Raw genomic sequence first — 23,822 nt, 5'->3', positions numbered from 1 at the left:
ATTGAGGGCATATTGCATCTCTGTTCTAAAGGCATGATAGTCCTTGGGGTCCCCCCCAAATTTCTGCACCAATCCTGGTACCTTTCTGTTGAACTGGGTGGCTCTCCCCTTCTTGTCTGCATCCTGAGCCCTTCTCTCCTCAAGCCTAGCCGTCTGCAGCGCCAATTGGATTTCCAACGCTCGGTACCTTTCTTCCAAGCTTGGACCCGCTCCAACTCCTGCCTCTCCGGTTCCGGCTGGGTCGCTCATGATGCCTTCTCCTGCACAGGCAGCTTACAAAGACTGTCGGAATGCTGTGATGGGATGATTAGCTGCTTGTGCGTAAAATCGTGGTCCCTCAGAGTTTGTGCAACTCCACAAACCTCTGTGTGTGACAGAGCTCCTCAAACATGTCTGCCCTAGTCACTTGTAGATTCCGACAGTGGTTGTTTTCGGAAGCGCTTCCAGCATAGAAGCTCCTTAACGGAAACGCGTCTTCTGGACTCACGACGTGGCAGCTTCCGGCGAAGAATGGGTCTCCCTATGGGAGCTTCTGACACCTCCCCGCTGTTCTCGCTGGACGTGTCCCTGAGCCCTCCCTCTTCCCTGCTAGTTCCTGCTTTAGCTGCTGCGTCTCTCTCCGCATTCCTGAGACCTTCCTCCAGAGACCCATCTCTCCCCCTGCTGGTCCCTGCTTTCGCTGCTGACTCCCTCCCAGCCTCTGTGAGCCCTTCCACCACCTGTTCCTCCGATGGCAGTTCCCTGACACTTATTTTTGATTTAGTGACAAGCCTTAGTTTGTTGATGCAGTTGAACTGGACAGACTGTGTCATGCAAGCCATAGTTTGCCTCCTAATTATAGCTTACAGTCTGGTTTTCTGGCAAACAATGGTACTCACAAACCATAATTTGACCAGTTCAGATGTAAGAAGTCAGAGCACTTGAAGGCAGAGGGCAGTGCATACACACAACTTGTCACTATAGAAAAGAGCTTTCCAAACTTTTCATGTTGCTAACACACATGCATCATTTGCGACAAAGTAATTCAGTTTTACTAACAAACTAACCCCTTATAAAAGTGCGGGGAGCGTTTGGACGGCACACGTACACACTGCAGCCAACACACTAACGTGTTGTGACACACAAGTTTGGAAAGCTCTGCTATAGACTATGATTGGTTTTTTGTCTGAACTGCCCAGTAAATAAGGTAAAGCTTCTGTATATCCCTTAGACACCCTTCTAAGCTTCAGTTTCTATAAATTTTAAAGCTATCCATTCCATTCAACCTAAGAAGTAGTGAAATCCTTATATTTTAGTATGTGACATGCATCAGTAAAGCCTTATATCTGAATTAGTCTTATTTTAATCCAAACTCGTGTTCAAGATAAGCAGGTTCCTGGAGATTTTGAAACATTGTGCGCAAGCACTATTGTTGAGCACCCACCATTTTTTTCATGAAGGTTTCCACAGAAATCTTGCTGAAGGAATGGAGATAGTATTCCTGGGAGATTTTGCTGTATGTATGGAAGTTAGACTAGTTTTAGCCTTTCATCAATCACTCCCAAACACATTGGCATTTAAGAATACTGTTACTAGTTATTCCAAGTTCAACAGTCATGTGTATTCATTTATCATTGCAAACAGACTAGTTAATGCTGCATGTAAAATCCAGTAGCAAAGGGTTAGTTAGTGCCTGCTTCACCAAACAAGGCTAGATGCCAGGGATGTCTTACCCATAGAGGCTAGTGGCACAGGGCGCCACGTTCTGGAGGGCGCCAGGGAAGAGGCAGTCTGGATGTGGCACCTCCCAGCATCAGCTTGCCACCCTCGCCTGCCTCCGCCATGCTGCCCACGCCAAAGCAGCACCACACCTGGAGCCTCCATCTGCCGTGGCCACCGCCGCGTCCAGCCTCTGCCTCTTCCCCCGCGGGAGGAGCCGTCCTCTAGCCGCTGCCCACCTCCTCCAGCCCCGCCGGCAGTGCCGTCCTCCCTTAAAAAAGGGACAGCTCTGGGAAAGGGGGGAGCGTCGGAGGGAACTTTGCACCACGGCGCCGTATATGCTTAAGACGGCCCTGCTAGGTGCTGCTTATGGTTTTTTAAATTACTTGAATCAGGTTGTGGAGCACAGCTAGGGGTGCTGAATTAGTCCAATTCTCTTTTAAAGTCATCTAAGCTATTAGTTGTCTCTGCCTCCTGTGGACGTGAGTTCCATAGTTTAACCATGCACTACATGAAGAAGTACTTGAACAATATTGGCCCAGACTAGTATGATGTTTGAAGCTGAGTGTCCTCTACAAGCTTTTCAGAATTAAGGATGCAGAGGAGATAATGATGATAATGTTTCTACCTTTGCACTGAGCTCTTTCCCCACCCCCCAAATACTTGGGACATGCCCTGCTGCGGGCCAGGCAGGAGGAAAAGGTGGTGATGATGCCCCTGAAATGCTCCCCCTGCCCCCAAACACCTCAACAACAAGCAGGAAAAAAGATGATTGTTATTATTGTCATCAGCATGCCTCTGCACTAGACTGCACCCACAACTCTGAAACAATCCCTGCTGCAGGGTATGCAGCAGAAATGAGAAATGAGAAAATGTTCCCATATGCAACATCCCACCCAACATCCCACCCTCATATTCAACTGTGTTTTTTCCCAAACAGCTGCATGCTCCATGTACAGGCAGGCAGCAAAACAAACATAACAAGAATTGCTCCTCCCCTCCACCCCAATTTTCAAAAAATTATCTCAGGGGTCAGCAACTTTTTCGGCAGGGGGCCGGTCCACTGTCCCTCAGACCTTGTGGGGGGCCGGACTATATTTTTTGAAAAAATATGAACGAATTTCAGTGCCCCACAGATAACCCAGAGATGCATTTTTAATAAAAGCACACATTCTACTCATGTAAAAACACCAGGCAGGCCCCACAAATAACCCAGAGATGCATTTTAAATTAAAGGACGCATTCTACTCATGTAAAAACACACTGATTCCCGGACCGTCCGCGGGCTGGATATAGAAGGCAATTGGGCTGGCTCCGGCTCCCAGGCCTTAGTTTGCCTACCCATGAATTATCTCAAGTAGCTGCCTGCTGCCTATTCCATGTGGATGGCAGGCAACAAAACAAACAGGGCAATAAACAGGTGGATCCAATGACTTGAAAATAAGACAAAAACAGTTAAAGTAAACTAAAGTGAAGTAGGAAACAGTAACTCTTTAGGACACCAGTGGTTTCTATTGTCCAGATAATTCGCTTGTCAACTACAGCTGTGATTTCATTTATTGGCTACAAACATTGACAGGCAGGAGCAGCTAAGCCAGTTCATTTTGGTTAGAAGGGCACCTATATATTTTGTTTCGTAGCCTTTTTTCTAGCAGGGCTAGAAGCTTCATTTTCTTTCAAAATGGAAGCTCAGAGACTGGGACCCCCACCTGAAGGCACCAGAGAAAATCTTTGCGGACTATGGTTGGCAACCCCTGAAATAAATGTTACAATGATAAGAGGGGAAAGCTCAAAAATGGCCTAATAACTAAAAAACAGATTGGGAAGAAATGCAGTCAGCTCACAGATGCTCCACAAGAAAAATAAAACTAAATTCACTATGCAAATTATTCATGGCAAATTATTTGCTTGGCTCTTCTATACATTTAGAGGAAATGGAATTGTGGACCTCTGAACTATCAAGCAAAGTAGAACACTAGTTATCTCTTTTGTAAAATCATCACATATAAAAGTAACCAACACACAACTAAAAGGTCAGCAAAAGCAGGGTATTCAAGTAACAATATGCTTACAACCATAATTATTTTTATTAAGCTGTGAAAAATAATTATACCTTAGTTAACATTCTGCATGTATTTAGTAACTGCTTATAAACTGCAGCAATCCAGGAACATGACCACCTGGGAAGAGAACGTAATTAAAATGATAATAGGCCCAATGAGAAGAGAGGGTATTTGCTCATCTTTGGCCCAGGGGAAGAGTACCGGTTAACAAATGCCTCAAAATGTAAACAGCACAACAAATCTTTTGAAATATTCATCCTGTTGGGAAGAAGCAGTTATGTTAAGGTGCAACATTAAGCAGAAATAAAAGCAAGGGAACATGCAATCCTACATGCCTTTTTATAGTCCGATCCTTTACTGCTAGCGAGTTTTGTTTGATTAGCATTTTCTGCACACTGGCTAGAAAAAAATAGGCTGTTCAAATTTTAAACAAGCAGGTATTGGAAAATGAAAACTATTTCAAACATTCATGTTGCACATGGTACCTGTCCAGTGTGTAATCCTCCATCCCCTCCACCTTAGCTCAAGCAATCCATTATACTTTAGGATCTCATGCATTTAGGGGGAAAGTATGTGGTTTTCCTCTGCTCCTAGATGCTTATTGGTGTGTATGTGAAGTGGAATATGTTTAGGAGAAGACAATGAACAAAATAAAAGCACTGCTAGATCAAACCAAATGCCATCCATTGTGGCCAACCAGATATCTATGGATGCTCACATATACGGTATTATAAAATCGACATACTGTAGTATTATTTTTTCATATTGTTTCAGTAAATGAAATCATCATATATTGCATGTAAAGTGCTCAAACATTGCTTTGCTTTGTTCTGGAAGCTGTAAGACTCCAAGTCATTTGGATGTTTAATGTTATATTCTGTATTTGCTTTGCAATCAACAGTTGAATTCTTGAAGAGTTGTGAAGTATTTTAATTCCCTCTATTTTTAAGGAAGGGCCCAAAAAATCCAAAGATGTAGTGTGCTGAATTTCCAAGACTTGAATTTCCATTAAATTTAAGACTGGAGAGTCAGCATCAGAGTAGTTTAACAGACAGTGCCTATGGCTCTCTGATTTATACTGGCATCACTCTGCTGAAAAAAGCTTACTCTCTTACATGCAGGGATATTCTTAATTTTGGCACTGTGATAACCTGCCCAACTCTTTGTGGTACTGAGATGTGCAGCTTTAAAATGACAGGAGTGCACATTCAAAACAAAAACACAGTGTTTTGCCTCCTGATGTTACTCTTTTATTCTCTACCTCTTACAGCAACTTTGAGCAAACATTTACACATCACCCTGCAGTCCACACCATTTCATTCAAAATGTGGTAGGGTGAATGCATTCATAAATGATCTGGGATTGAGCAGTGAGAGAGAGTCAGATTTTAAGGTGACACTAAACTGTTTGGGATGGTGAAAATCTAAGCAGGGTGTTTCCTTATATTCTTATGCCATATGTTGTGTTATAATGGTGAAATGCTAAATCAGAGGTTTTAGTATCAATGTAGTGTGTATTCATCATAGTAGGAATGGGGATCCCCCCTTTTTTTTTGCTTTTTTGAGGGTTGCATTTATTCTTGTCCAACCCTTTAGGGTTGTATGACAGCAGTAGAGATGACAAAAAATGGGATGTGGTCATCCCATACACATACAAACACAGATAACTCCCTCTTCAGAATGGAGAGAGGGGTTTGCTGAAGTTCCATTCTCCACGATCCTTCCTGCTGATACAGTTCCAACAAAGCTGACTTTCCTTGCCTTTGTCAATGGGGAAACCACTGGCAGCAGTCAGTTCTCCTCTTCTTCACAGAAGGAGCAGGCAGGTTTCCCAAGGGATGGCAGTGATTGCAAGTGGTACCTCGGGTTAAGAACTTAATTCGTTCTGGACCTGAAACTGTTCTTAACCTGAAGCACCATGTTAGCTAATGGGGCCTCCTGCTGCCGCTGCACCGCCGGAGCACAATTTCTGTTCTCGTCCCGAAGCAAGGTTCTTAACCTGAGGTAATATTTCTGGGTTAGTGGAGTCTGTAACCTGAAGCGTATGTAACCTGAAGCGTATGTAATCCGAGGTACCACTGTATTCAAGACAGATCAAAGTGTTTGGCTGTCTCCTTCCGCATCAGTGCTCCAACCAGCTTGGATGTTTTCCATGTGCAGGCAGAAATCACCCAGCATTGTGTTAAGACCAGAGCAGATGAGAGAGAAAGAGAGATCACTACTGCCATCCAATGCCTCCTGAAGTGTAGAGAATCAGGGTTTTCTCCCAGCACTGACAGTGCTGACCCTGCTGGATTCTGTGCAGGTGCCATTTTTTCCTTTTTTTTTCCAGTGGATATGGTGCCACTGTTGCTGCCGCCACCACTGATATATGCAGGAGGGTGCTGGCAAACCAGTTTAAATGATTAAGTAGACATAGTTCATGAACTCTTTAGCTGCATATTTGATTTTGTAATGGCGTTATGGGAAAGGTGTGTATTTAATATTTCTCTCTTGGAAGAGTGAGAGGGTTGGAGTGGAAGGAATATATTGGAGCAGCGTTCCCTTCCCCACCACTTGTTTGCCAGTACTCAGTGGCAGCCTGTTGCTCAGTGGAAGTTGAGGGCAGAAGGTTTTCCCAATGTACTCTTTGTTTTATCCCCGGCTGATCCCACTTCATGAGACCACCTGGTTTCATGGCAGTGGCTCCTGCCCTTCTTTGGAGATGTAAGCAGCACTGTTGTGACAGGACACACTCTTCTCCTGAGATGCTTCCTGTGAGCATGGGGTGGGGGCTTGAAATGATGCATGCTCAGCAGGAGCAGGAGTCCTTGGGTTGCCATGGAACCCTGCCTGATCTTGTAGAGTGGATCAGGACCAAGAAATCCTGGCTTCAAATTCCCACTTAGCCACAAAGTTCACTAGGTGATCTTGGCTCAGTCACTATTTCTCAGCCTCACAGGAGAACCACCCCTGAGCTCTTTGGAGAAGAAGCTAGATAAACCTGAGTTCAAGTTCAAGAGCAATTCCTCTGTAAGGAAAGGTTACAACATTTGGACATTTTAGTTTCGAGCAAAGGCAAATAAGAGGACACACAATTCTATGTGTGTAAAACTGCATATTGCAGAGAAAGCGGATAGGAAAAAGTTTGCCCCAATCCCATAATGCTAGAATATGGGGCCACCCAGTGCAGCTGAATGTTGGAAATTTCCAGCAAAATTAAGTACTACTTCGCACAGCACATAGTTGGTTTCCACAAGAGGTAATGGTGGTCACCAACTTGGATGGCTCTAAAAGAGGTTTACACAAACTCCTAGAGTCTACTAACCTACTAAGTATGCCTCAGAATAGCAGTTGCTTGAATTGCAGGTGGGGAAAGTGCTGTGGCTTTCAGGTCCTGTTTGTGGGTTTCCCATAGGCCATCGTGAGAACAAGATGCTGACCTAGATAGGTCTTTGGCTTCCCACATTCTTTTATTAATAATGCACCCACCTTCATTAAAAAAATTAAAGATTCCATGCAATATGTGGGCAGGGAAAAACAAAAATACAGAAAAGCTCACTACCAACATATTTCTCATTGTTAAAAATGGAAACAAGATTTGAACAAGATCAAAACAACCAGTACTTGTTATCAGTTCTTCAAACGTTGCTTACAAATCTCAAGAGCCTGGAATATAACATTGGCGGTCAGCTGCATGGAATTGCATATCCATGACCAGGAAGGCCATATGCTGCTCTAAAGATCTTTCTGGGAAGGGAGCAATTAGAGAACAAATAAATCTTTTGACCCTATAAAAATTACAAAATGGTAACTTGTATAATTCAGTTTCTAACTCCTACCTTTTACATGGGCATACACGCTTCACATATGGCATGCTGTTAAATCTCTCTTCAAAAATAGCTGGCAAGAAAATGCTGCAGGAAATTAATGCAAATGGTTTCCTATACTTTAGGAAAAGTAACAACTTCAAGTAATTAACAGTCACCTTGTGGATTCACAACACCTCCTGATCTGATGATGAGGATAATGGTGGTGGTGGTGGTGGTGGTGGTGGTTGTTGTTGTTGTTGTTGTTGTTGTTGTTGTTATTCTATACACTGTTTACTTGCTAAAATGGCTTCTATGTATTGAAGAACATGCCTGTCATAGAGCAGGGATGGATAATCTATGACCCTCCAGTTGTTGAATGGACTCCAAACTCCTATCAACCCCAGCCAGCATTGGGAGTTGTAGTCCAACAAAATCTAGAAGGCTCCGCATTCTTAATTCCTGTTACAGAGCTCTGATGTCAAATTACATTGATCTGTTTAAGAGAAACCAGATGTTTGCATTATTGTAGGGCGCTGAAAAAAAGAGGGTACTGCCATACCACACATACAAAATTTGTTTAACTGGAAATTCTTCTAACAACTCCTAAGAGTTTTCACACACTATCAAGTTAGAAGTACACTCTTCCAAGAGTAAAAACTGCAGACAATAAGTTCCACCCCAAAGCCAGACCTTGCCTTCTACTAAAATAGAAGTATATTCTATCCTAAGAGCTGTTGATGTCACATGTTTGGGCTGAATCATCTCAGATCTAGAATTTAGCCGTGCAGTGCTGGTTTTGCAATGAGGTTATGGTCTAGTTGTTCTGGCCCTTGGAGTTACCTATTTCAGAGTGAATCTGTACTGCCTGGGAGCGCAAAGGCCCAAACGGCAGCAGTCTGTAAATAAAGGAAGTGACTATTTAATATATGTTTGGGAAGGTGTTCTCCCACAAAGTTGTAGAGATGTAGATTTCAGCTTGTCCTCTGCCGCAGCAATTTTTCAGTACTTGTAATTTAGTCTTGTGCAAATATTTTGTTTATAAACCCTGCCTGGAATATTGCATACTTTAGTCAAAGCTGTTTATCATTTGGTATAGAGCTTCTTATTTACAGGAAAGAAAATGCTGAGTGCAGTTAACATGAACAGCATGATTCACACTGCTTCAAACAATTTTGCAAGCTAGGTATTTTATTTGCTTGGTCTCTTGACAGTTGCTGGGGGCAAATTGCTTGAGCAGAAAATTGGTAACTTTCTTTTGCTTTTTTAACAGTAATGTGTCCGTTTTTCAAGTAAGCGATAGTGAAATATGTGTCAGTCTTATTAACCTCCCAAGAAACTCCAATTCTGTGTTACAAGAGGGATAGATTATCTAGGTCTCAACCCCTGCATGCCTTGCAGTCTTAAGCAGCAATTTGTAAATAACATTTTTTTTCAATATCAAACAGCAAAAATAATTTCATACTTGGAAGGCATCAAAAGCTAGCATTTTTCATTACAGGTTTAGCAAGTGTATCAAATGTATTTTTTTCAAGTTCCTCATTTTAAGCCAAAGTGTGGAAATTAATAATTGTAGTTTTTGCTTCTGATAAAAAAAAAATCAACCTTTTAAAGTATCAAACATTTGTACTTGTTTTCTTTTATGTACCCTTTATGCTGTGTTGATGTATTGTTAAATCTCGACTTAGGAGGTTCTCTGCATGTAGGTAGTTCATTTTTATTTTTTATTTTATAGGAAAGACATCAGAAAGAACTCAATTTCCATTGTTTGGTCGAGAACCAGGACTCTCAGGCTGTCAGGTAAATGTTTTAGTTTTAAAACATTTCAGCAGCTTATTAGTACTAATGCTGTTAGTGTTTCTGGGCATGCAGAGGTAATGCAGATGGCTTGTGATTGTATAGGATCTGGATATGTATGTTTGAAGTTAGTTTTCTGCTCTGCAATTCTCCCATTTTATCAATATATCAATATATTTATCAATATATCAATATCATGCCTCTACGATGCTTCACCTGCAGGTCCTGATTTTCTAACCATGGTTAGGAGATTGGGGACATGCTATAAAGTCTCTTGTTGTATATCTTTCTTGCCATGGTTTGCTCTAACCATACTATCAGTGATGTAACCATGATGTGTATCAGTTCTAAGTAGCAATGGAGGCTTGGCTCTTAGGACACATCTGGCACTGCCCTGCCAACCTCAGTCTGCCCTGAGCCAATCCCCACCTGCCCGCCTTTACAACCAATGAGGGGTGGCTCTGCCTGCCATTTGCTCTGGCTCACTTCCTGTTGGTTTGTCAGTCTTCTGCTATACTCCTCCCCCTCTGTGAAGCTACAGTCCTCCCGCTCTATCTTATCTTTTTGTGCAATAGCTTTTGTAATATGTGTACAGTCATCTGTATTTTTGAATTTTAATATTGACTGAAAGCTACCTTGTGAGGGTAGTCACCTAGAAGGCAGCTTATAAATCTGTTAAATAAATATTTTATTACTGTAATTATTAGAGTTTATAACTACAATTTAATATTATGGTTCAGGCAATCTTCAAGTTGTCTTGTTCTCCAATTCCACGACTGCTAGGTTTGCCTCAGAACATAAGGTTAAAAGCTTTGTTAAATGCTTCCAAAGTTTGCTTTGCAATGCTTCTGTCAACAAATGATCTGTGTTGCACATTTCAGGCACTCTCAGTTTGCAAGGCAATAGTAAGTGGCACTTCCTGAGACCTTTTGTTGTACATTGCCAAGGATCTGGAGTGAGCATGTGCAAAAAGGCATACCTGAAAGATCCTTTTACAATATCCAAAACAGATTTGCACCACTGAAATTTCTCAGATCTGTATGTAGCAACAATATGCTTTCTGCATAAGCCCACTTACATCAATAGACAAATACATGATGCTTAACACCAAACAGCAAAGGGAAGCGAATATCTATCTAAATAAGATTGAACAGTCCCTGAAACGAGGAGCTCAAAGTTTGCCCACACACACCCTGAGACGGACAGGGGAGACAGGGAGTGCATTTAAAAGGGCAGCAGGCAGCTACAGTTCTTCCGCTTCCTCAACCTTTGTTCTAACAGCACAGTATTCAAATGAATTGGAAAAATTAAGAGCAGTTTTTACTTTGGAGTCGTGCAGGGCGGCTTTTCTAGCCCCAAACCCTCAGTGCCAGCCAGATGATCTGCACTGTGGCTGGAGAAACGGCATTTCACTCAGGCAGCAGCAAACTTACTCAGGAGTCAGGTAGGGAAGCATTCTCACTTGTGCAGCAGCACCAGCAATTTGAATCCTGGGGTGCCTGTCAGTGTCTGTCAGTCTCCTGCGGTAGCCCAGGCTTCTGGTTTCCTGTTGGGTGCAAGCCCCATCTTTGCCAACCCGCGTTCACTCATGCTTTCCCCCTCCACCTTACGAGTGAGCAAGGGCCGCCTTCTCCCACTCCCCATCCCTCCCCTCCCCGTGCACCTGGCCACCTGTTCCTCACCTCTCCATTGCATGCCTCAGCCCAACAGATAGCCCAGAACCAGCACAGGTTGATACTGGGGCTGGCTGAGACCTGGAGTGCCACATCAAAGCCCAGTGCCATCCCTATGCCAGCTTCTGCCACTGCTACCAAGGAGTAAGTGGTGGCCCAACAGCTGCAGCAGCGGACATTTCACGTCATGTTTGTTTCATGTGAGGTGGTGCTTCGTATGCTGCCCATCTTGCCTTCACTGCGCACCCAGCGCAACAGCGCACCCCAAGCCTCCTCTGCCCTCCACAGGCGCTTCTGGCAGCGTGGGACTGGAGCTTACAGGCAGTCAGCACCATCATACTCTGCCTCCTCCGGGATGCGATTCTTCCTCTTGCTCCTCTTCCAATTGGTGGCTTAGCCATCACATTTCAAGCAGGCACAGAAGGGAGGCAGTGAGTTTGAACAATGGCAACCTCACTGTACTCTGCTCCTTCCCAGCGCAACTTGGTTTTGCTTTGCGCAAACTCTCGCTCTCCTACCACTGGACCCACCCTCTACCCTCACAGTTTGATGACGATTTCAGAAATGGAAGAACTGCGTCCCATTTTAAATTAAAACAGGACACAGCTATTTACTTCCAAAAATGGGACGATTCCATTTTTTATGGACAGGTAGAAATCCTATACTGGACACTGTCTTTTTGTTGATCCAGCCTAGATTTGTATTACCCTTTTTAGCTGCTGCATTCCATTGCTGACTTTATGGTCTGCTAAAACCCCTAGATCCGTTTTCTGTGTGTGCTGTCAAGCCAGGTGTCATCCATACTGTATTTGCACATCTGATTTTTCATACTTTAAATACCAAACTTTTTATTGATCTCTGTTTAAATAATTTTTGTTAGTTTGACCAGTTCTCCATCCTGTCAATATCTTAGATCATGTCTGGTGTTTGCAACGCCTCCACAATGTCCCAAGATTTGATGTCCACTGAAAATTTGATGATCATCTCCTCCACTCCATCCAAGTCATGTTATAAAGTCGTTAAATCACACCAGGCCCAGAGCAGAACTCTGAGGCACCTCCTTTAGTGCATATTTGAGGCACTTGTGACTTGGATCAAGATTTCCTTTTCCTCAGTATCGTGATGTGGTCACCTCCACCCAAGGTCCCCATTCCTTTCATCTCATCAACCAGTTCTTCTGGACGATGAAATTATCAGCATATCAAGAATTTATTAGACCTTTCATTCTTCACTGTTTGATTTCCAACAGATCCCATTTATTTTTAAGTGCTATGCGATCATGTACCTATCTAATGACTTGTTAGCACAATGCATTTAATGAAAACTTTCTAAGACAAACCACCAGAGAGAATCCTAATCTATCTCATTTTCTGGCAGTTGCTATTGATTACTCATTCAAGGTTCCTTTGTTTTTCACTATCTAATGATATTCTCCAGAGTGAATTCTTAACAACCTACAGATAATTGTGAGCTTATTTCTAACATTTCCATTCAGAATGAATTTGCAATATAATATAATTTCTAAATGTCATTATTCCCCATGTTTGATGTTCCCATGGTTTTATTTTTCTAAAAGTAACACATTCAACAGTTTAAAATGCAGCATTTATATCTTGTATATACTGGGTTGTATTCAATGTTAGTCCTACTCAGAGTGGACCCACTGAAATTAATAGACATGAGTAAGTCAGATCCATTAATTTTAATGGGTCTACTCTGAGTAGAACTTGGTTGGCTGCAACCCACTATATTTATATAAAACAATGTATATCACCCTTCATTATTTATTACTTTAATGCTACTCCCTCTTGATGATTTTCCTATTTTATTGTTTTGTTGTGCTCCATTGTGATAGCTGTTTTATGAATGGCTTGCTGTATATGCTCTTATGTATTGTATGATGCTCTATTATTGTAAGCCACTTTACACATTAAAGCAAAGAAGAATGTAAGCTTATTCATCGTATTAGATTTCCTACAGCATAAAACAGGTGAAAACCGAACAAACTATATATTTTTTGTGCAATAGGAGTAACTGTACCCCTAAAACTATATCCAAATTTTTTATCCCTTGAGTTCTGTGCAAAATAATGGATAGAACAAAGTTTCTTTTGGTGCTGGATGGATAGCCTTGCACCTCAGTGGATATTGTGGGTGTTATACAGTGGAGGAAAAAGAAGACATAGTGTTCTTCAAATGACAGGTGTATCTTAGCCAACTCTTTGGGGTGTATACCTCATAAGGCAATTTCCTCATGCAGTGACAAAATGTGACAAAAATACAACAGAATTCTATTGGAATAGTATTAAAATAGTAGATCATTATAAATATTTGCTTAATAGAATGAATTCAGTAGTCCTGCAGTCCATAGAATAATCCTTAACACTACTCTTGAGTGGCCTGTGGCTGCAGGTTCTGTGGATTTCCAAACTCATATCCTGAGTATTTTAAATATTTAATTTATTGATAGCTTTACTTGCCTTGCCGTTTCAATTAAACGTGTTTATTTGGAAATGGATGTCAGCACCTAGGTATTTTTAAAAGTTTCTGGTCATTCATTGGTTGGTGAATAGTCGGCACAGTATTTGTGTAGTCCCTGACTTTTTTCTTTGGGTGTCTGTTGGAGGTTATTTGTGGATTAGCTAGGTATATTTGAATTAGCTTACTGCAGTGAGGGCTTATTACTGAGGACAGTAATCCAAGCAGTGCTAGTCAGTATTCCAGGAGAATTGCTTGCTATTGATTATCCTTTAGTAATTGGATGTGAGTTTAGAAGACGAGGTTCCAGCTTGCGAGAAGTCTCCAATTCAGTTTTAAGAGCATTAGGAACTAAGCTACATGTATCATGTCAGCAAACTTATCTTTTTGAAGAGACCCCAGGCTCTTGATCAAGAGCGAGCCTGGTATTGATAATACAAAGCTTATTTCATAGTGTTATGATCATCCTTGGAGTATTCCATCTCTATCTGATGCCCTCAGGGTAGGATAGATCTTAAGGTTGCTTGGTTCTGCTAGGCAGAAAAATCAATGAGATGTATTAATTACATATGTATTGATTTTGATTTGGCAAACAGAAGTACTTCAAATAAGCCGGATAAAACCTTTTCAAGTATCAGCAATAATACAGAAAAATAAATAACTCGCATTTTTAGAGGAATGACTTTTTAAAACTAGCACAAACTACCCTGAATCCTCAAAATCTAGGAAGGTGTCATGGCACTATGCTAATTTAACAGAGGAGCCATTCCCCCCCAAGTAGAAGAAAACTGAGAAGGGGACAGGTGAACTATTGCAACTTTCAGGTTTTGCAGTTGCTGTTAATCCATTGATTGGAGGTACAGTGGTGCCCCGCAAGACGAATGCCTCGCAAGACGAAAAACCCGCTAGATGAAAGGGTTTTCCGTTTTTCGATGCGCTTCGCAAGACGAATTTCCCTATGGGCTTGCTTCGCAAGACGAAAAGGTCTTGCGAGTCTTGCGATTTTTTTCGCTCCCCCCCTTTTTCTAAGCCGCTAAGCCGCTAATAGCCTTTTAGCCGCTAATCCGCTAAGCCTTTAATAGCCGCTAAAACGCTAAGCCGCTAATAGGGTTGCTTCGCAAGGCGAAAAAACCGCTAGACGAAGAGACTCGCGGAACGGATTATTTTCGTCTTGCAAGGCACCACTGTATCAGCTTCAGTCACTACATAAACATTGCTTCTAATTGTTAATGAGTTAAATTATAGAGTCCCACACCAGGATTTATTTCTATGTTTGGATGTTTTACCCACCCCACTAGTTTGAAATTATTTTCCTCAAATAGCTTTAAAAAGTCAATTGGAAGTGGAGTTCGGTTGTAGTTCTCAGGGTATGAGCCCCATTGTTTGGGGTGGGGGAGCATGCACAAGGCACAGTTGACCTCTGCCCCAGGAAAATAATGTGTCACGTCATGTCTTGATGTGCTGCGTGGCGCGTTGTGCACCCACAGTCGGGGGTCCCTAACCCTTGCAGGCAAGTGACACATAAATGTTGTGAAACAAACAAATAAAATAATAAATAATTCTTAGGCTTAATAAAAACAACAACCCCAAAAAACCACAACTAACATTTCTTTCAACAGTGATATGAGATTGAAGCTGAATACCACGGTTCTCACTAGTCATTGGTTGATGCATTAACCACATCATTTGAGACTTAGGCCCAGTCTATGCTAATACGTTATGCTAATAGTATATTGCTTTAGCAAGGCATCACAAGCAGGAAGAAGCAGTCTTAAGCTTGTGTCACACACTTCTCCAGTCCTTTTCAAACACAGCCGGAGATGGACTTAGCGGGTTTTACTTTCACTTTCCTTAAAAAAGACTTGGAAGCTGAGTTGTTTTGAAACTGATCAGAGTTTGTTAAAAACCAGTGGAAAGCTGCTCCCTTAGGGCAAATGAATCTCTGCCCTCAGCAAGCCCTCAGTTGTCTGCCTTCTTATTTATGGGTGCAGGCTGGCCTGTGCAGAGAGGGGGCAGCCGCCCAGGTACACTTGCCCTGGGCCTCAAAGTCGGTTAGGGGGCTCCACCAGGAACTGGCTGGTTTTTTGTTTGTAACTTAATTCTAACAAGACTCCAGCTCTGAGCCTCAGACAAGCTCAGCACAGGCCTGAGTGGTGGGGTGGGGAGCCTGGCTGCCACCTTCCTCCTCTTCAGTCTCACTGTTTCCCTTGTAAAACTCAGCATGGAGGAGAATGGGAACAAAACTAGACTTAAGTAGCTCCACTTGTCACTGACTCCAGCTCTGGTGCCAGTGGGTGCACCAGTCACCATTCTTAAAAACAATAATCCTGGTCTAGGCAACACAACAAGTCAAGGATTCAGGGGGAAGGGATGAATGAATCTGCTAACATAGTCCTCCTAGGTGTGTTGGGGGGAGCAGTGGGGAGGGGAGAGTGCACAAGCCAAAGAATCATGGTGGGTTTTGCTTTCTTATACTTCATCTCTTTAAAGCAGGCATCCCCAAACTTGGCCCTCCAGTTGTTTTGGGACTACAGTTCCCATCACCCCTGACCACTGGTCTTGTTAGCTAGGGATGATGGGAGTTGGAGTTCCAAAACAGCTGGAGGGCCAAGTTTGGGGGTGCCTGCTTTAAAGCTTAGTGTGTACCGGTCCTTTAGGCACAGAGAAGGTAAAGGTAAAGGTACCCCTGCCCGTACGGGCCATTCATGTCCGACTCTAGGGTTGCGTGTTCATCTTGCTCTAGAAGCCGTGAGCCGGCGCCGTCCGAAGACACTTTTGGGTCACGTGGCCAGCGTGACGAAGCTGCAGCTGGCGAGCCAGCACCAGCGCAGCACACGGAAACGCCGTTTACCTTCCCGCTATAAAGCGGTCCCTATTTATCTACTTGCACTTAAGAGTGCTTTCGAACTGCTAGGTGGGCAGGAGCTGGGACCGAATGACGGGAGCTCACCCCACCACGGGGATTCGAACCGCCGACCATACGATCGGCAAGTCCTAGGCACTGAGGTTTTACCCACAGCGCCACCCGCGTCCCAGGCACAGAGAAAGAGACTTTTAATGTCCTACTCCTGTTGGTTTGTTTTGCAGTCAAGTCTGATTCGATCAGATATTGGGCTTGGAAGTCCAGGTCTGATGTCCTCAGGAAAAGCCGGAACATCATATTACCCATTTCCTACCACAAATCCACGACGAAGATCACTTCATGATTCATCTTCTCTTGGTGAGTCAATCATACGTTAGCTAATGCTGCTTTCCCCACATCACATTTTTAAGATTGAGAACACTCTTTTCAGGGAGATGTCCAATTATTTCCCCCAAGAAATGTGTTTAATTATAGATTATCTTCTGTGAATTTTATATTCTGTTTAACCTGGCGGCTTAGTTGAAAGTGGGAGAGCATTGAAGTGGGCTGTAGGAGGGAGCCAGCAGCTTGACATTGCACTTTTCCCTTTTGAGTGCAAAATTAGGTAGCATCTGCTGCCTTTTTCCTTCTGTAACTCCTCCCCAGTCATCCATTCCCCATGTAGTGTGCAGTCCACCACAAAAGAGTTGTAAGAGCAGAATGATGTCCCAGAAGCATGTACTTAAACATTCCCCAATAAGGAGGTGTTCTTTTGGGAGGTGAACTCTATTTGGTTGTGTTTACTGGGCTGAATCCACTGGTTCAACTCTTAAACTAGATCTTGGAAATTAATTCATAATTCTTAGTGTCCTTTTAAAAAAACAGTTTGTATTTGAATCTGGAAGATAAGTAGCTGGGCAAAAGAGTTTTATAACAGCACCTGCTACTATTCTGCTCTTTAGGACTACATTTTTCTAGTTCTTTTCTCATTTAGGCAGCTTTTCTTTGGCAATGCTACTTACTCTGTTAATGTTACTAATGCTGCTGGTTGATAAAATTTGGCTTTTCATATACAGATTCTCTACAGACCAAGAAAGTAAGAAAAGTGCCCCCAGGTTTGCCTTCATCCGTAAGTATTGATGGTTGTTCTTTCTTTCAGTAAACAGTTACCATTGGATTGCTTTCTTTGTGTATCGGTTACAAAGAGTAAAATTGAGCAGCAATAAGTTATAAAGCAGGGATAACTAACCAGTAGTTCTCCATAAGTTGTTGGACTCAAGCTCCATCAGTCCTGACCAGTGGCCAAGCTGGCTAATGCTGATGTGAGGGCGGTTTGAAAATCTAATTAAGGCTTGCACAACATAAGCCTACCAACCAATTGTGGCCATCTCTAGAACTGTTTGCCCTGCTCTTCATCTTTCTGGAGCAGGTGACATGTTGGAACTGGTCAAGTTTTTCATCCTTTTGCAATTAGCTGGACATGTTGAACAGTCCGCTTTTACTGAGGCTGGATCTAGACACAGTAAAAAAAAAAATTCAGGAAAATGATTTGTAAACCTCATAGTGAGAAATCATGTTGGAGAAAGACAGGACTCCACAGCACCATCTGGTGTCACAGTGTTATAATGCATATAAAACACTTTTTCTTTACTAATGTAGCTGAGTCCTGAGTCTCCCTTAACATGAACTGTTGGAAGAGGGAAAGCCTTCTGTGCTGCTGCGACCCAAGTCAGTGAGGAGAAGGGGAAAGAGTGAAAGAGAGATTGAAGGAAAATTGGAATCTAAGGAATGGAGTGAGGAGGAGGAGGAGGAGGAGGAAGTGAGGAACAAATGGATTGGACAAAAAGAGAAGAGTGCTGTGGGGTGCACAGAGAAGAAGGGACTGCAGCTGTTGAAAGATCTGTGGGCAGGAAAGCAGGAAAAAAAATGACAAACTGGGATGCAGATTGCAGACCAGTCCTATGCACACACAGAGAGGAGGAGGTGGGAAGCATGCTTCATGAAATAAAGAATGGGAAGCAGAGATGAGCGTGGATAAAGGGCTTCAGAATGACCTGTGGTCATGCACAGAGTAAAGGGGAGTTATCAGAATGCACACACACAAAATGCAAACTTAAAATTGTGGTAGTGACTTTCTATGTGTAACTTAGATTTATCCCTCTTGAGTCATCAATAATGCTAAAGTGGCCTTTAAGGTGAAATGAGTGTTTTGCCCCTGGTTTAGCTACACCTTTGTAGTGCTTTTAAACATCTGATAGCAATGATTTGTAAAATATTTGTACACTTTTACCTACTTGTCCCTGTCATGCACATTTCTCTCATGGGAAGAGGGGTGGCCCAGGAACTATCTTCTGTTCATGTCTTTTGATGTTTAATTAGTCATTATGTTGCTGAACAGGAGGACAGACAGATTAATAGCTGAGAATCCTAGAAATTTACATTGGTAATAATCCCAGTGGAGCTGAAGACATTAAGATTCGTAGGACATGTGCAGCTCGGCTTGCCTCAATAGGACTGTTATTAATATGCATAAATCACCAAGTCAGATGTTCCTTATGAAGCCCTTGTGGATTTTCAAGCCTTCATTAAGTCTTTTCTAACTTGAGCCTAACATCACGAATGCTTTCAAGCAACCGGTTTGTTCATCTCCCTTGCTCCAAAATGTGCCCTTTGAGAATAAAGGGCTTTAATTGGGGAGTTGGGGTTGGCGTGGCTTGGTAAAAAATCATCAATAAATGTGATAATCTAATGCTTTTTGGTGGTGTTGTGGTATTAAAAGTGTCTTATTCTGTAAAGAGAATGGTTAATATATTAATCTGTATTTAAAATCCACATCAAATGCAGGCAGGATTTTCCACCCATCCCTCCCTTTCAGAGCAAACAAGAAAGGAGGGAGAGATGCAGAACATGTTTCTTTGTTGTGTAAATGGAGGTGTTGGGCTTTTATTCAGCAGTACTTAACACATGGCGCAGGTGCACTTGGATGAGTCATAACTCAAAGCTGTGCAGGCTGAATAGAATGGGCTGCTGCTGTTGCAAAGGCAGGAGGAAAGCTGTGGATGCAAAATGGGCCAGATCTTTCCTTCTTTGGCATTAGTTCTGAAATGGAGCTGGTACTCTGGTTTGTTTATGCCCTCCATTGTATTTCACAAAACAACTGAACCCAAGTTTCTGTTTTCATTTTCCTCCTCCTTCCAGTGAGATGTGTGTTGGGCAGACTGAGGGGCAGCTGTGTTATGAACTTGCAGCTTACCTGGAAGCCAGCTTACAGCTGGAGAGACTCTTAACAGATTTTGCTTGCATAAGCTCATGGGCTGAATAGCTGCCCAGTAAACTCAGGGTCACAATGGCAACCTCAGGAATCTTCCCCTCCCCCATTTCAGTTCCCAAGCAGGAGCTAAAAATAGACCAGCAGTTAACATTGAATCCCCTCATTGAATGAAAGAAGGAATGAAAATACAATTAAAAACCAGTGTCAATATTTAATACAAATGATGCACGTGGAAAAGAAATAGGAGGGATTTACTGAGGGATTTGTGTGTAGGTAGGGTTGGATTCAGGGACACGGGTGGCGCTGTGGGTAAAAGCCTCAGCGCCTAGGGCTTGCCGATTGAAAAGTCGGCAGTTCGAATCCCCGCGGCGGGGTGCGCTCCCGTTGCTCGGTCCCAGCGCCTGCCAACCTAACAGTTCAAAAGCACCCCCGGGTGCAAGTAGATAAACAGGGACCGCTTACTGGCAGGAAGGTAAACGGCGTTTCCATGTGCTGCGCTGGCTTGCCAGATGCAGCTTTGTCACGCTGGCCACGTGACCTGGAAGTGTCTCCGGACAGCGCTGGCCCCCGGCCTCTTAAGTGAGATGGGCGCACAACCCTAGAGTCTGTCAAGACTGGCCCGTACGGGCAGGGGTACCTTTACCTTTTACCTAGGGTTGGATGCAAAAGGCATCTATGTAAGGAGTGGGGAACCTGGAAAGTCTTGCATTCAAAAGAGCTCTCAGACATGATCTCAGTTATCTACAACAATGTTTCCCCTCCTTCTCCTTAACCCTTTCTGTCCCAAATGTAACTACAGTTTCATTTCTTTTTCTCCCCAAACTTCATCATGCAGCCGATCTACTCAGAAGTAAGCTCCACCAACATCAACAGTAGATATGCATAGGACTGCAGCTTTAGAAGTTTGGTCTCATGCACCTTTACTATAAAGGAAGCCTAACTGTGTTCTCTGGTGCTTACTCACCAGTAAGCATCCTGGTTTTACTTGGTGTCTCTCAATGCTGCTCCAATTGAGAACACGCAGGCTGTTCTGAGGAAAGGGAGACTTTCACATCAAGGGGCGTGTGCATTCTCAGGGTCCTTCTCAAGTCCTTTTTTCTCAATGGTTTTTGCCTAGTAAAAGTCCTGTTTTGCTATATTGAGTGTCCAGGAAAGCTGCTCTCTTGGTTACTCCATGGTCTTTTCTTTCTATGTCTGTTCTGGAAGGTAATGTTTGCCTCCTTCATGGAACTTGCAACTTCCTTCATGTGAGGCATGGGTGATGTTGTTGGTTGTTCTGCAGCTTCTTGAAGTATCAACAAGGATTGTCCAATGCCTTATTGCTAGTCAGTGCCCTAATCATTTAATTAAGGGTGGGATGAAGAAGGCCCCATGTAGATAAGATGGGATGAAGGGCTACTGGCCACTGATGTCATAAAGGTACTCAAGCCTTCATCTTAGCTGTAGATTTCTCCAGTGTATTTCCTAAGAGGGGGGAACCATTTAGGGCTTGGCAAATTTCCCTAGATAAGGAATTGTTGCTGCTTCAGAGAAGACAATGTCTCTGATATTCCTCAAACACGTTCAATTTAGTGGAAGCCTGGAGAGCAGATCCTTAAAAATTTAGTTGGTTCATATGAGCAAATACAGTCATTTAAGTAACAGGGTCCCAGATCATGAAGGGTTTTTTGACCCACACCACTTCCTTTTTAAGAAAGCCAAATGTTTGCCTAATACATTACTACTACTATTACTAAGCTTTCTAGGGTTCCACCTTCTATCTGCTCCATTAAAGCAGTTCTGGCTAAGGAGACAGATTATAGATGTGGAAGCTGATGGAACATTATGCAGATCATGTTTCGGATGGTGGCTTCTAGCCAGATAACATTTGCACACAGGAATATACATAGAAGGAACTCATGTGATTAAAATAATTTCAAAAGGCCTTGGACTTTGCATCAGACTCTGGCATAAATCCTGCTGCCAGGACTTTCATCAAAGGAAAAACTTGTAGGGGGTACTCTGTTTGCTGAGTGCTGTGATGCCAAAATAAATTTGGGATGCGCAAGAGGAAGGACGCTGAGTGGCTTTTCTAGTGTCTGCCAATATCCAGTTTCCAGCAGTCTAAAATTTGTGTGTCAGTGTGCCAGGACCATCGTGTCTTTGAAGCCTGGCAGCTCCTTTTTGCATTTTCCATTTCTCTCCTCATGCCATTTGAGCATAGCACTTCCCATTGCCATGATTTCCAAAAGCCAGTAGAATGCTCTGCAAAACAAGACTTCCTGTTGCTTGCTTTAAAACTTGCTACATGATCGTTTTGATTTGGTATACTTTTGATTAAAAGTACAGTATGGTATTCTGATTAGGGAGAAGGATTAGATTATACAGCCATCTGCAGGAAATTTCCGAAATTGCAGCAGTACTTTGATACCCAATGATTGTATCTTGGCATGTAACCAATGCAATGGTTTATTAAGAGGTTTTAAACAGGAAAACCTAAAGTTATAGAGCTGAGCTAGCCGAGGGATTTGTTTTCCCCTTTACGTTTTAAGATTTTATTTTAGTTGGGGTGTGTGCATTTGCAATATTTTGATGATTTTAGTTTAGTGGGGATGAGACATGATGATGGTGGCATCAGTCTGTCTTGAATATTATAGAATAAGTCAAACTGTTGGGAGAGTTTCTGCACCTGCTGTGCCTGTTGAGCCCAAGATGGGAGAGACATTATGGATAGTGAGAAAGAAGTTGATAGAGAAAAGTCTCCCGCGCCCCCATAACCCTAGAAATTAGGGACATCTGATGAATCTGAATGTTGGAATATTCAGGACAGACAAAAGAAAGTGCTTCACTCAACACATAGGTGAACTATGGAATTAACTCACACAAGAGGCAATGGTGACCACTAACTATTATTTGGCTGTCAGTGGCTACTAACCATGATGATTGTGTTCTCCCTTCTCTGTCAGAGGCAATGTGCTTCTGAATACTAGCTGCTGAAAATCGTTGCAGAGTGCTGTTGCTCTCAGGTCTTGTTTGCGTGGTTTCCACAGACATCTGGTTGGTCACTGTGAAAACAGGGTGTTGGACTAGATGGGCCACTGGGCTGGTCCAGCAGGGCTTTACATATGCTCTTATATTTCAATACCATTGTATACTGGATACATGCTAATTCACTTCAGTGGGTTTTTACTTGGTTGTAGGCTTGGGCTGTTGCTGTTTCAGAGATGCTCTTTAATTTTGTTCATGGCATTTTCCAGGAAAGGGTAAGATCAAATATATTCCATTGTCTCCTGTTGCTCATTTTACACCAGACACTCAGATAGGATCTGCAGGTGTCTTTTAATAAATGGGCACCACTTAGAACAAAGTATTGGACGCCTCCTGCCCTGGGCAATATGTGGGGTGGCTGCCATAGCAGCATTTCATATAATCAAGGCATCCTTCCAGACTCTACTTTGCCTCACTATCTCACACAGAACTCTCAAGCATAAGGGTTTTATAATTTAATAACTATGTTGTATGGGGGGGCGGCTTCATGTCATGAGAGCCTGTGAAAAGGATTTAGGACTTCTAAATGTGATGAGTAGTCAGTACTCATCACATTTGAGAGCTTTAAAATATGCTGGTGGTCTCAAGCACCCTTTAAATGAAGAGGAATGTGTTACAGTTGGCATAAAAAGCATTGAAAAGAGGTGGGGAGAGAAAGAAAGTGATTTTCATATGTGGTGGCTGTTTCTTATTGTGAAAAAAAAATCAAAACAGGTATTTTAAAAATAACTTGTTCACCAATTGGGTTGCTGATCCAGTTTCTGCTGTTCCTGAAAAATGAGAGTGTGATGTAGCTGTTGCACAGATTAAAAGTTCACTTTAAAAGCTGTAGGTCCAAAAATGGTTTTTGTTGGGTGGCCAACACAATTACTCACATTTTGTGATCGGTAGCTTCTAGGAAACCCAAACTGCAAGGGAATCTCCGTGTGACTAAGTATTACAGCCTGCCATGTCACACAGCAGGTTGACATGCTTACACTCGAAAAAGTCTGTCAAGATTGGTAAGAACTCTTTCACCCCTGCAAAATATCTGTCAAGGCTTCATGAAGTGTACTGAGATTGCCATGGATCACTTGACTGAAAGTGTTCCTGTGAACTCTTCCAGATGGAAATTCTTACATTTGTCTGTCTTTGTCAGTCAAGTAGGTCTTAAACATTCTGTCATACTTTGACATAGAGTATATTCT

The 23,822-nt window shown here is 42.7% G+C and overlaps 1 protein-coding gene across 15 annotated transcripts in view; it reads left to right on the top strand.

The window, feature by feature from the left end:
* Positions 1–23,822, top strand: part of TCF12 (transcription factor 12) — a 152,745-nt gene that overhangs the window by 75,764 nt on the left and 53,159 nt on the right. For all 15 annotated transcript variants that reach the window (XM_081170576.1, XM_081170578.1, XM_081170583.1 and 12 more), the window contains exons 7-9: positions 9,284–9,348; positions 16,583–16,715; positions 17,414–17,466. In XM_081170576.1, the coding sequence (XP_081026702.1) occupies positions 9,284–9,348; positions 16,583–16,715; positions 17,414–17,466 (251 nt within the window). The remainder of the gene's footprint in view (positions 1–9,283; positions 9,349–16,582; positions 16,716–17,413; positions 17,467–23,822) is intronic.

This window comes from Podarcis bocagei (assembly GCF_964188305.1).
Source record: "Podarcis bocagei genome assembly, chromosome: 14".
NCBI classification, from domain to species: domain Eukaryota; kingdom Metazoa; phylum Chordata; class Lepidosauria; order Squamata; family Lacertidae; genus Podarcis; species Podarcis bocagei.
Note: the sequence above shows the minus strand (reverse complement) of the source record. Positions and strands in the feature narration are given on the sequence as shown.